This window comes from Enhydra lutris, unplaced genomic scaffold (assembly GCF_002288905.1).
Source record: "Enhydra lutris kenyoni isolate GAN:26980312 unplaced genomic scaffold, ASM228890v2 scaffoldscaffold94, whole genome shotgun sequence".
NCBI lineage: Eukaryota > Metazoa > Chordata > Mammalia > Carnivora > Mustelidae > Enhydra > Enhydra lutris.
The window spans coordinates 4807331-4820096 of NW_019154178.1; the positions used below are offsets into that span (position 1 = coordinate 4807331).

The 12766-nt window shown below is 50.9% G+C and overlaps 1 protein-coding gene across 1 annotated transcript in view; it reads left to right on the forward strand.

Annotated features, from left to right (window-relative positions):
• The first annotated feature begins 6467 nt into the window (after nt 1–6467).
• LOC111138823 (ATPase Na+/K+ transporting subunit alpha 4) overlaps nt 6468–12766 on the forward strand; it is a 28261-nt gene continuing 21962 nt past the window's right edge. Inside the window, exons 1-6 of the mRNA XM_022490725.1 lie at nt 6468–6620; nt 6752–6811; nt 8317–8520; nt 9219–9332; nt 11303–11437; nt 11709–11826. Coding sequence (XP_022346433.1) covers nt 6468–6620; nt 6752–6811; nt 8317–8520; nt 9219–9332; nt 11303–11437; nt 11709–11826 — 784 coding nt within the window. The remainder of the gene's footprint in view (nt 6621–6751; nt 6812–8316; nt 8521–9218; nt 9333–11302; nt 11438–11708; nt 11827–12766) is intronic.

The following is a 12766-nucleotide window of genomic DNA, read 5'->3' on the forward strand; positions in this document are numbered from 1 at the left end:
CCGTAATTCAGATTTCGAGCCTGAACACTTGCCCCCGTCCCGAAATGTGGGATTAAACGCGTGGTGAGCTGTGGTGAGACTCGGCTCCAGGAGGAAGCCGCAAAGTGTGGGAAGGAGATGGGGAGAGGGAGGTGGACGATCTGGGGGGCCGATGTTGTCGTCGCGGGCGGGGGAGAAAGCCAGAGGGGAAGAAGACAGAGTAGAGGCCTCCTTCCTTGAGGCGGAGCCTGCCCTGGAGAGCCACAAAGGTCTGTGCTGAACAGGGAAGGACTGGGGAGTCCATCTGAGCCCAAATCCTTAAGGCCACTTCTGTTTTTTCTGTTCCAGACAGGAATCGGGCCACTCTTAATCAGAGGGGTGGGGGAAGAAGACGGTGGGCTGAGGCCCCCTCCCGCCCCAAGGTCAGGCCCCGACTAAGAGTCTGCAGTGCAAGCGGAGTCCTGTCCTGGGTGCTGGTTAGGGGACGGAGGGAAAAGTAGCTGCGATCCTTGAAACCGCCCTCAGTAGCAGATTCTGGGAGCCTTCGCGGGCAGGTGGGGTGGGATGGGCAGGCGTGTGCTGCACACACGGGGCTGGCTGGGGGCTGTGCCTTCTCCCCGGGGTTCCCAGGAATGGGATCTGGGAAGAGAAGTCAGAAGTCCGTGGCTGGCACCTTTATTTCAGCTCTGAGGGCACAGTGACAGAGACAGGGACGGTGACCATGCCAGATGCTGTGGGAGCTTTAACTGCAGCTCATTCTCTGCCCTAACCCTATCAGGCCCCTGTCGGTATCATCTCATTTAATTCCCCCTCAGGGCCTTTCTTCTTGGTAGTGCCGCTGCCGGGAACACAAGCCCAGCTCCCTCACCCCAGTCAGAGGGCTCCTCCCACAGTCTGTCCTCAGAGAGGCCCGCACAGGCCACCCCAATAAAATCTCACTTCCAGGGGTGCCTGGGAGGCTCAGTCGGTTATGCGTCTGCCTTTGGCTCATGCCATGATCCTGGGGTCCTGGGATCGAGTTCTGCACTGGGCCGCCTGCTCGGCAGGGAGTCTGCTTCTCCCTCTCCCTCTGCTGCTCCCCCTGCTTCCGCTCTCTCGCTCATGCTGTCTCTCAAAGAAAGAAATCAAATCTTTAAAAAATAAAAATAAAAAATGAAGCAAAATCACACTCCCAGCAGCTCGTTCCCCATTCTTGTAAATGCTTAATACCTCAAATTAGAGAGAAAATATATAGAAATAGACATGCAGTTCAAAAATACATAGAGTTGTTTGTACTTTTTCTGTTTGTTTGCCTGACTCCTTCTGCAACGTAAGTTCCAGGCACACAGGGATTTTTTTGTTCTTCTATTCACCGCCTTTATCTTTAATACCTAAAACAATGCCTGATGCACACGGGACAATTAATAAGGATGGGCCGGATGACTGGAAGAACCCCCAGAATCCAGGAGGATGGACACCACTGTTACCTGTAATTCCCAGAGGGGAAAACTTCAGCGTGGAAGGATTATTTATTAATTTTAGTTTGGAGCCCAACACAGGGCTTGAACTCACAACCCCGAGATCAAGAGCCCAAGAAACTGGACACTCAACTGACTGAGCCACCTGGGCACCCCCAGCTTGGAAGGGCTGAATTCTGTTGTCAAAGTTTGCAGGACGCTGTGCTTCCGAATCAGGATCTCACTCGTGGTTCCAGGGCCAGCCTCCTAGCCACACTCACACTCGCTGCAGCCCCAGGGACGGCCAGCCCGCCCACAGGGAGCCTGGTCAGCCCAGTGGTGCAGTGAACTGGGGTTGGGGGGGCTGTGGTTTCGTGGAGGGAGCCAGGAATCTGTGGGTAATGAAGGTTGGAGCCGGAGGGCTGGGCAGACCCAGGTGATTAGAGCCCTGCAAAGGGAGCGGATTGCAACTGGGGGGGAGGGGGTGCTGGTAAGAAAAAAGATACAAAGAAATCCATCAATCTGCTGGAGGGCTTAGCCCAAGGTGGAAGTCCTGCTGGAGGTCAAGGCCAAACCCTGATCCAGGCAGAAATGCTTTCCACGGCCTTTCCTTTTTATCTACGGAATAGGAAACGTGATGACTCACCAGAGACAGATGACAAGCTAAATATTCATAATGCTAAGAATGCAGCAAAAAATAGGAAAAAATGAGTAGATCGCTATCAAAGGAAGACATCTGATACGAAATGAATTCAGAGAAGGAGACAAGCCTTAAGAGACTCTTAATCATAGGAAACAAACTGAGGGTTGCTACAAGGGAGGGGGTTGGGGGATGGGGTAGCTGGGGGACCGGCACTAAGGAGGGCACGTGAGGGAATGAGCACTGAGTGTTTACGCAACCGATGAATCACTGACCTCTACCTCAGAAACTAATAATACGCTGTATGTTAACTAACTGACTTTTTAAAACATGAGTCTTCCAAAAACCCTTAGACCCAGTGAACTCAGTGGAGGATTTTTTTTCCCAAATTCCTCAAAGACATCCTTATATTATTTCAACTGTACTAGAATATAGGGGGGGAAATGATATTGCCCAGCCTATTGTAGGAGACAAATACAGCTTTGATAGAATTTAATGAGATATGTCTATAATGAATGACCAGTACATCCCGGAATGCAAGTACAGTATGTTACATGGAAAACTAACAACTAAGATTTACTAGAAAAAAGTGATTAGTCATTTCCAAAAAATGTTGAGAAAGGGATTGGTAAGATTCAACATCTATTCTGGATTAAAACGTTGGAGGAAAAAGCACATGGGAAGGGCCATGATGCTGAGGAGAGAGGAGGAACACAGCACATCTGGAGAACTAGCACAGCAAACCACGACAGAAGCGCTAGCAACATCTGAAATCCCGAATTAGGAGTTCGTATCCAAATGGTCTAAATACAGGGACAAACCAGAAGAAATAAAAACATATTTCTTTTTTGGTAAAGGAGATGTTAAATACCTAAAAAAATCCGAGGAAGTCGTCCAAAACAATGCAACAACAATGACAAAACCTGGAAGCAATGAGTTCAAATGCACAGGGTAGGAGATACCAGTTCTTTCAAAATCCCACATATCCCTGAAATCAGTGAGATAGAAAACACAGCACCAACAGCTCCATCTACGACAGAACCAAACCCGACCGCACTCAAGATGTCGCGCGCGTGACATGCGGCGCCTACTAAAGAAACCTGAAAACACGAGGAGATCAACGAGACAAGCAGGAATACGGGAGGGCTAATCCCGACTGCTGTCTGGGAGGCCGAAGGGAGGAAAGAGAAGCAGAAGCTGCTCCAAAGACTCAATCTAATATCAAAATCCTCCCCGTGTTTTCACAAGGCCTGGCCTGTTGGTTGTGACGTTCCGCTGCAGGACGGGTCGGGCAAGAATATGAGAGTTTGTTATAATTATGAAACCCACGAGCAGACACCTGTGGGACTACCATGTTGCCCCTAACAGATGTTAAACCACGGCAGACCAAAGCAGCTATCATCAAGACCTTAAACATTAAGACAAAACCTGAAAGTTCATCATTCGTTCAACATACTCTTAGGAACTACTTGTGGACCAGCCACTCTGAGCTATTCTGGGAACTGGGTATGCGGCCGAGAAGAAGCCAGTCACGGTCACGGTCACGGAGAAAATGACAATTAACGAGTCAACAGACAAGTGGGCAGATGGTTTCAGAAGGTGGGGAGTACAGCCAAGGTCACAGGGGTGGATTGAGGGCTGCATGTTGGGGTGTGAGGGTTCGGTGAGGGGTGGGGGGTGGAGGGTGGAGGGTAGGGGGCATGGGGGTAGGGATGGGGTGGAGGGTGCAGAGGGGGGTTGGGAGTGGGGTGGAGGGTGTGGGGGTGGTGAGGGCTGAGGATGGGGGCTGGAGGGTGGGGATGGGGGATGAAGGGTAGGGATAGGGGATGAGGGGTGGGACAGCTATATTGGGCTTGGAAACCAGAAGGCCTCTCTGAAGAGGTAGACCTTTGAGCTAAGATCTGTGGAACAGAATGGGGTTTCCAAAAATAATTTCAATCGATTCTCGGTCAGTTAAATTGCTTTGTGAGGGGGGGTGGGTACCTCCCATATGCAAGGCTGGGCTGAGGGCTGTGCTCACATAGATGATGCACAGATGAGCTGGGCAATTTTAACTTTAATTCGATCCTTGCTCCCAAGGGCTTTGTGAGCCGCATTACACACGAAGACTGTAGGAAAAGGTTTGTACCGCGTATGACAAGGGGCTCCTACAAATCCATGAGAATGAGAAAACAATGGGAATCTGGAAAAAGCATAAGAATAATTCGGAAAAAGAAAAATCAAATCCAGAAAGCCCATTAACTCTAAGGGGAAAAAATGCTCACCTAGACAATCCAAAATGCAAATTAAAACTATAAGATATCAAATTTCACTGACTACGATGGCGGAAATAAGAAAGATCAAAGTCGTGTGATGCGAGCACACACTTGTCTCTCATTGCTGGGACAGAGACAGAAAGTGCCCTTTCTGAGAGCAGTCTGCCGGAGTCTTCTAAAACTTCAGATGAGAGGACCCTATGATTCAGCAACAGATACTGATTCCACGGAAACTGAAGCTCCTGGACGTAAAGGGAGCTCTGTGGGAGGTTGCCACTGCAGCGCTGTTTCTAATGATTAAAAAAGAAAAGGAGGGGCGCCTGGGTGGCTCCGTGGGTTAAGCCTCTGCCTTCGGCTCAGGTCATGATCTCCGGGTCCTGGGATCAAGCCCCGCCTCAGGCTTTCTGCTGGGCAGGGAGCCTGCTTCCTCCTCTCTCTCTGCCTGCCTCTCTGGCTACTTGTGATCTCTGTCTGTTAAGTAAATAATAAAAGAAAAAAAGAAAAAGAAAAAAAGAAAAGGAAATTATCCTATAAATCCATGAGCGGGGGAATAACCAAGCAGCTCAGGGTCATGGCAGAATCCGGAGCCCGTCGCAGACATTACACACAGAGCAGCGCAAACATGAAAGACTGACAACCAAAGGGCACGTAGATGATTCTCTACAGATTGAGAAGGAAATCTCCTTTGAGATTCTGTCTGTCTAAACAGAGAAAAGACTGGAAGGAGGTACACACACCGTCAACAGCAGTAGCAGTGGGGAAGTGGGACTTCCAGTTTTTATTTTGTACGTTTTTAATAGAGAAGAAAAATCCAATCCGATCTAGTGAAAAAACAGATCATCATTGTCCCGGCGGGGTGGGAAAATCTCTATTTCTGAATAGCGAAGGAGCTTTGCGTCAGCAGCAAGATGATGTTTTCTGACGCAGTCGTATTTTTTTTTTTTTTTTGGTGCAGTCATACTTTTAAAACGCATGCCAAACTCAAACTCAGTGAAACAAATATCAGACAAGATCAGAAAGGGAAAGCGTCTGTGGCATGCGTCACGGAGAAATTCTATAAATGATAGAACTATATGGCTGCTTCCGAGATCCATTTTGGAAGGACGTATTTACACAGAAAACATAAATAAAACTAACATTATCAAAGCACTCACCGAGACGTCAAAGAAGGAGAACAGAAGAGAAAAATACATCCTATTAAGATGGGAAATACCGTGCTGTCATACGGAAAAGCAGAGCTTTATTCTAAGAAGGGCTGCACATTAAGCCACAAATGAAACTAATAATAGTTAATTCAAGCTATTTCTTGATCACATACTACATATACCAGACATTGTGCCTTACACAGAGCACTTCAATTTAATCCCAATTTTTGCCACCTTAGGTAGTCGGTATCCCTCTGACAGATGAGGAAAAGGAGACACAGAGAGGTTAGGTAACTGCCCAAAGCCACACAGCTGGTAAGCGGAAGAGACAGGATTCAAACCCAGGACTGATTCAAATGCCCAAGATCTGACATTTTCTGCTATGATCTCCTAAAACTAAAAGCTCAAGGTCAAGGGGGCGGAGAAGCGGGCTCAGTAAGGGCATGCTCACACACAGGGCCTGCTTTATTTTTTCTGTCAGCTGCCTAGGGTCCCCGTGAGCCCTGGAAGCCAGCAGGATCCAGCGGGGACCTGGGTCCCGTCTGGCCCTCCCGCCAACGTTCTCCCTGGGGTGGACGCTTCTCCTGTGGCCCTCAAGCCCAGAGACAGGACTTCTGGACTCTGGGCCAGAACTGTCCTGAGGCCTTTGTGACCACAGCCCTGGGGGTTGCCGTGGCGCCCATGGGGCCTGGGCCAGGGGCCTCCTCCCCCCGACCCACCCACTGGGCCCCCTCAGCATCCGCACCTCCTCACGGGGCTGCCCTCAGCGTGTCTCCAGCCCTGGCCTGCTGCTTGTCGCCGCCTCCGGCTCGGCCTCTCCCTCCCTGGAGCCCACCTCTGGCCTCCGCTCTCCCCTGGCGCTCTCCCCTGGCGGTATCCCCCCTGCCCTCCCCTCCTCGCTCCCCTGTTCTTCCCGTCCAGCCGCCCGACCCTCGGTGCCCCCTGCCTTTTCTGCTTGCTCTAGGCTCCCTTCCCGCCAGCTGAGCTGGGTCAGCTGTTTCTAAGGAGGACAATGGGGCGCGGGGGAAAGAAGGGGACTGTGACCCCTCACGAGCAGTACCCAAGCCCAAGACCTAAAAAGGGGTCTAAGACTAGGATGAGAAGAAAAATGAAGAGGAAAAAAAAGAAGGCTGAAATGGAAGAGCTGAAGAAGGAAGTGATCCTGGTGAGACCCCCCCCAGCCGCTCTCCTCAGCCCGCAGCCCGTCCCCTCCTGCCCGGAGACCACACCCAGGCCAGGCCCTCCCCTCGGCCCCAGGTCACCACCCATCCCCCAATGACTCCCCTGTCCCCGCAGGAGGACCACAAGTTAACCTTGGAAGAGCTGAGCGCCAAGTACTCTGTGGACTTGACGATGGTGAGCAGGGCCACCACTGAGGGAGGCGGAGCGACTCTGAGCCCCCCAACCCCGCCCCCCCCAGCCCACGCAGCTGTGGAGCTGGAAGTCAGGAGCCCCAACTTCCAGGTCAATATTGTTACCCTTCCCTCCTCCCCGCCAAGTTCCCCTCCCCCACACCTTCTCAGAAAGCCCAGCAGGGTACACCCCAGAGTCCAGGGCCAGATGATAGAAAGGAGAAGGGTGTGGGGCAGCACTTCTCCAGTCCTGGTTGGGGGGGTACCCCTCTCCGCTTTCATAAGTTCTCAAGACCCTAAAGAGCTTTCATGTATGTGAGTTACATCTGTCCATGGCTATCATCTTCAACATTAAAATTGAGAAAATTAAAAAATTCTTCCTAATTCATTTAAAAACAAGAGTAAATACATTATATATTAGTATAAATAATATTCGTATTACAAATAACAGTTTTCCTAATTAAAAATTTAGGGGCGTTTGACATTTTTGCGAACCTCTTTAATGTCTAGCTTTTTAACAGAAGACAGCTGGATTCCCATATATGTTCAGGATTAAATCTGTCGTGATACCTGTCATGTAGCCTTTGGAACATTCCATCATACACTAGAAAGCAAGAGCGGAAAAAGGCGAACCACAATTTAGCACTGTTGTGAAAATCGTCTGACCTTGTGGAGCCCCCAAAGGGGTCGAAAGGGGTCTTGGAACCCCATGGGCTCCCAGGCCACACTTTGAGAACCACTGGATTAACAGTAAAACCACACATTCCGACTCTGACCCTTAGTGCTGTTGCTACTGTTACCACTAATACCAGGACCACAAATAAAAACTTACAGGCCCTCAAAATATAAGTTCTTAGTTCTAGACTTTCTTCATCGGAGGGGCTTTGTCTGATAACCAGGGAGGCCCGCAGAAGGTTTGTCCTGTTTTCGTTCAAGTTGTACGTTTTTCAGGGGAAGCTGGGCGTGCCGGGCGGGGATGCAGTTTGTTTCCTAACCCTCCGGTGGCTTCTACCATTGCTTGCAGTTAGAGGGAAAGGCAGGCTCCCGGGGGAATCTGTGCCTCCGTGTGTTGGGTTGGTATCGGAACTTTCCCCCCATGTCTAAGTTAACGAGCCCCAGTGTGACTGTCCCCGTGGTACTGACGTAAGCTATTGGACCCCGGCATCGTACCGTCTTGCGCGTGATCTCACGAACCGTGGACGGCTGCCTCTCGTGGGGTGCGCGCTGCACGAGGGTGAAGACCCTTCCCACTCTGTCCTGCCACATACCGACCCAAGACAGGGCTTCCAAAGTCTTGTGAATCCGTCCACCAACCGAAAATCCTCCCCGTGTAACCGTGCTGAATAAAGGAGAGCCGTTCTGTGCCGCAAACTCTGGGAGACTTTCCAGGGCGATCTTTGGGGGCTTCACTGGTCTCTAGACCGCCCCCACCCCCGCAGGGGGCCCTAAATGGCACCTGTGAGTTTGGTGGCCCGATGCTTGTTCCTTCCCTATTTCCTCTCCACACAGGGCCTTAGCCCAGGAAAGGCGCAGCAGATCTTGAAACGAGATGGACCCAATGCACTTACCCCTCCCCCAACCACTTCAGAATGGGTCAAATTCTGTAAACAGCTGTTCGGTGGCTTCTCCATCCTCCTGTGGATTGGGGCCATTCTCTGCTTCGTGGCCTACGGCATCCAGATACATTTCAATGAGGAGCCCACCAAGGACAACGTAAGTGTTTTCGGCTGCCCAGGCCGGCCCAGTCTCTGCTTGGCCCTGCCCTCTGCCGCTCAGTAGCCTTGCACTCCTCAAGGCCTCTGGCCCGAATCCTCTGTACTCCCAGGATTTTCCAAGGGAGGCCTTGGTCCCTCCTGGATTCCCCCCACCTTTTACCTAGCAAGCTTCTGACTCAGTTCCCCGAGAGCCATGGTTCCACCTGGAAACGTGCTCTGCTTTGATCATCTGTCTTCCAGACTGACCATCAAAGCGCTCCGCAGTCCCTTTCTCTTGCCAGAATTTTCATCTCTTTATCTCCTTTCTCCCAGGCTCCCTCCCTGGCCCTCCCCTTACCCCCCAGGCCATGAATAGCTTTCCTGGGTGTTTGCTGGATCCTGCTGGCCCTCACCCAAGCTCAGGGCTCTCCCTCAGCCCCTGGCTGTTACCCTTGCAAGTGGGTTTTCTTTTTTTTTTTTTAAGATTTTATTTATTTATTTGACAGAGATCACAAGTAGGCAGAGAGGCAGGCAGAGGAGGGGAGGGGGGAAGCAGGCTCCCCGCTGAGCAGAGAGCCTGATGCGGGGCTCGATCCCAGGACCCTGAGATCACGACCTGAGCCGAAGGCAGAGGCTTAACCCACTACAAGTGGATTTTCTGAGGGTGAAGAGGAAGGAAAAGACATCCTGATGAGCCCTTTGTTTCCCTGCCCCCAGCTGTACCTGGGCAGCGTCCTGGCTGTCGTGGTCATCATCACGGGGTGCTTCTCCTACTACCAGGAGGCCAAGAGCTCCAAGATCATGGAGTCCTTCAGAAAAATGGTGCCGCAGGTAGGCTTACTACGGAGGATCTAGTGAGAGAGGTGTAGAATGTGGCCAAACACACACTTTTGGAGTCCCAGGAAAATTACGCCCTACCGATGCGTGAACTGACTGAGGGTGGTGATGAGGGTGGGGGCCCCCAGGTTTTACTGGGTCAGACGTTAAAAGCACCCTGAGAGGGTCCTGGGATCGAGCCCCGCATCGGGCTCTCTGCTCAGCAGGGAGCCTGCTTCCTCCTCTCTCTCTGCTTGCCTCTCTGACTGCTTGTGATCTCTCTCTGTCAAATAAATAAAATAAAATAAAATTTAAAAAATCTTTAAAAAAAAAAAAGCACCCTGAGAAAGACTCGGCATCACCTATGAAGCAGTCTGGTCCGGCCAGCATAATCTGAATGGGAGGAACATAATCTGAAGCCCCAAAGGAGAACATTCTAGTAAAAGCCGGGGAGGTACAGAGGAGGCTGGAGAAGCTGGATTCTTCAAATGTTGATGACCTTAAAGACAAAGAACGGGGCCGTCTGGGCCCCTCAGTCAGTCAAGCGTCTGACTCTTGATTTCAGCTCAGGTCATGATCTCAGGGTCAAGCCCAGCCCCCAGCACTGGGGGTGGCGTCTGCTTGGGATTCTCTCTCGCCCTCTCTCTCTGCACAGCCGCCCCACCTCAAGCAAGTTCTCTCTCTCTGTGTTTAAAAAAAAAAAAAAAAGACAACAGCTGTGAGAATGTTCCAGATTATAGGGGGCTAAAGGGGCATAACAATGAAATGCAACACGAGACCGAATCCTGTGCTTCAGAAGAAAATAATGGGGCAAAGGACATACGGGGACCTGATGAGGCGGGGATACAGACAGTAGAGGACAGCACGGTGTTGAAGCGTGATCCACCGAAATCGACAACTGTGTTGTGGGTATAAACATACTCGTTCTTGGGACGTGCACACTGAAGGACGCAGGATAGAAGCGCGGGACGTATGTCACCTACCCTCAGATGGTGCAGGCAAAGAAGTGTTCACACACATGCGTATGTGCAGACAGTGACCAAAGGACAAAGCCAAAGGGGTTCAATGTCAACAGGTGAATCTGGGTACGGGTTATACACTATTCTTGGTACAATTTTTAAGCTCGCCACTTTTCTGAACGTTTAGATTATTTTCTACTAAGAAAGTACGTTTAAGCATCTGGAAATAATAGGACAGCAGAAGGATCTTTCTAAGCACACAGCTGGAAACTTGGAAAGGAGCAGGCATCAGAATTTCCCGACAGCACCGTCATGTTCTGGTGTCACAGCCCAGGATCTCTTCCCTTTGGTGTCAACATGAATTAATCCCTCCCTTGCATGAGAGTTCACGCAGGGGATGATGCTTTGGTAAAATAAAGTAGGATTTGGAGACCATTCATTAGCTTTGGCTGCCTAACAAGCCACCCAAACTTCGTGGCTCCAAAACAACAGACATAGCAGTTCCCGCACTTCTATGGGGGGGGGGCTGTTCTGATCTGGACTGGGCTGAGGGGTGCTGGACGGTCTCAGATGACCTCATGCCAGTGTCTGGGGATGGCTGGCTGAGACGGCTGTGACAGCTGGGGCCTTTCTCCTCCTGACCTCTCTTCCTCCAGCAGCTAGCTCAGGCTTGATCGCGATGGTGGTAGAGGGGTTCCCAGTGACAACAGGGCAAGCCCCCACTTTTTAAGTCTCTGCTTGCCTTACATTTCTAATGTCTTATGAGCCAAAGCCAGCCATGTAGCCTTGCCTAAGTGTAAGGATGGAGAGATAGACCCCCATCTCTTAGACAGAGGGTCATCAGAGCCATCTGCAAGGACAGGGGTGGTAAAAATTTGCAATCTGCCAAAGAGACCTTCCAGGGTGATGTGGTGAGTGACTGCGTAAGGAAGGGCGTCGGTGGAAGGAGACCGGGAACAGGAGTATAGGAGCGGGTACAGGGGAAGCAGAAAGCTTTGGAAATGACCCTGCGCCATCTTCCCACAGCAAGCTCTGGTGATTCGAGGTGGAGAGAAGATGCAGATCGATGTGGAGGACGTGGTGGTAGGAGATCTGGTAGAAGTCAAGGGTGGAGACCAAATCCCAGCGGACATCCGGCTCATCTATTCCCAAGGGTGTAAGGTGAGGGGATGCGGGAAGCTACGGGAGGGGCCAAGCCCTGTCCTGGGGCAGCCTTAGGTAGTGAGCTGGACTCCGTGAAAGGAAGCATGGTCAGAACCTCAAGGAGCTGCAGGAGCACATTTGAGGCTGGAGACAATAGGTGCTGGTGTGCATTTGTTTCTCCCTGCGTGCCAGGAATGGGACGCTGGTGGCAGACAAGACATGTCGTCTTTGTAAAGGAATCTTTCTTCCCATGCTCACTCTTTCCGTCCCATCCTCCTTCCCCTCCCAGGTGGACAACTCGTCCTTGACGGGAGAGTCCGAGCCGCAGACCCGCTCCCCCGAGTTCACCCACGAGAACCCTCTGGAGACCCGCAACATCTGCTTCTTCTCCACCAACTGTGTGGAAGGTGAGCATCGTGTCATAAGTAGCCTAGTTTCAGAAGCAGAGATTGAAACAAAGATTTCGAGAACTCTCCGTCTTCGAAACGAGTAGGTAGGTAACAGCTGGTGAACAGTCTAGGTCCTCCCATCACTCTGGTGAAAGGTCAAAGCCACTGGTGAAGGGTCAAAGTCACCATTTCCGCGTGGGCACCGTGATGATACTGAGTCGCTGTTTCGTAGGTTTTTCCGTGGATTCAATGAGCTCACACGTATACGATGCGTAGTGCAAAGCCTGACACGACCGAAGTGCGCTGTGATCGTCAGCTCGTATTATTATGGCCAGTGAGTGGACTGGGCTCTAGAAGTTGAAAATAGCATGGAAGGGCAGAAAATTACCCAGCCCTGCAGGGGCAGTCTCCTTCTGAGAGGAGTCCCCACTTGTCACTATTCCAGGGAGGTACTGGCATTGGAAATTAGAGTTCACCAGAATTCCCCCTCACACTTTGGCTTTGCCCCTAAAATCTAAGGTACATTTGAGGGGGGAGGCAGTTCTGGCCAAGGTGGTAATGATGGGCTCAGTCTCACATCAAACCCCCCCACACTTAAGGAGGCCAGCAAAGCTCTCTGAAACACACATGAAAGCCATTACTCACGCTTAAGAATAAATGTTTGGGTATCCAAGAAACAGCTTTTTTTTTTTTTTAATTCAATGCCTCACTCGTGCCAAATGTTACAGACGTGTCTGAGTCTCACGACCCGACACAACAGACATTAGCTCTATTTTGCACGTGGAGAGCTCAAAGAAATGAAAGGCAGTATCCAAGAGCACAAGTCAGCAGGAGAGAGGAGACTCAAGGATTCTGGTGCGAGTCTTTCTCCCAAAGCCTGTGCTCCTTCCACAGACCCTTATCTGGTCTGTGAGCCCTCCGGTCATGAAGTTATTTATTTAAGTTAAAAATATCTTAA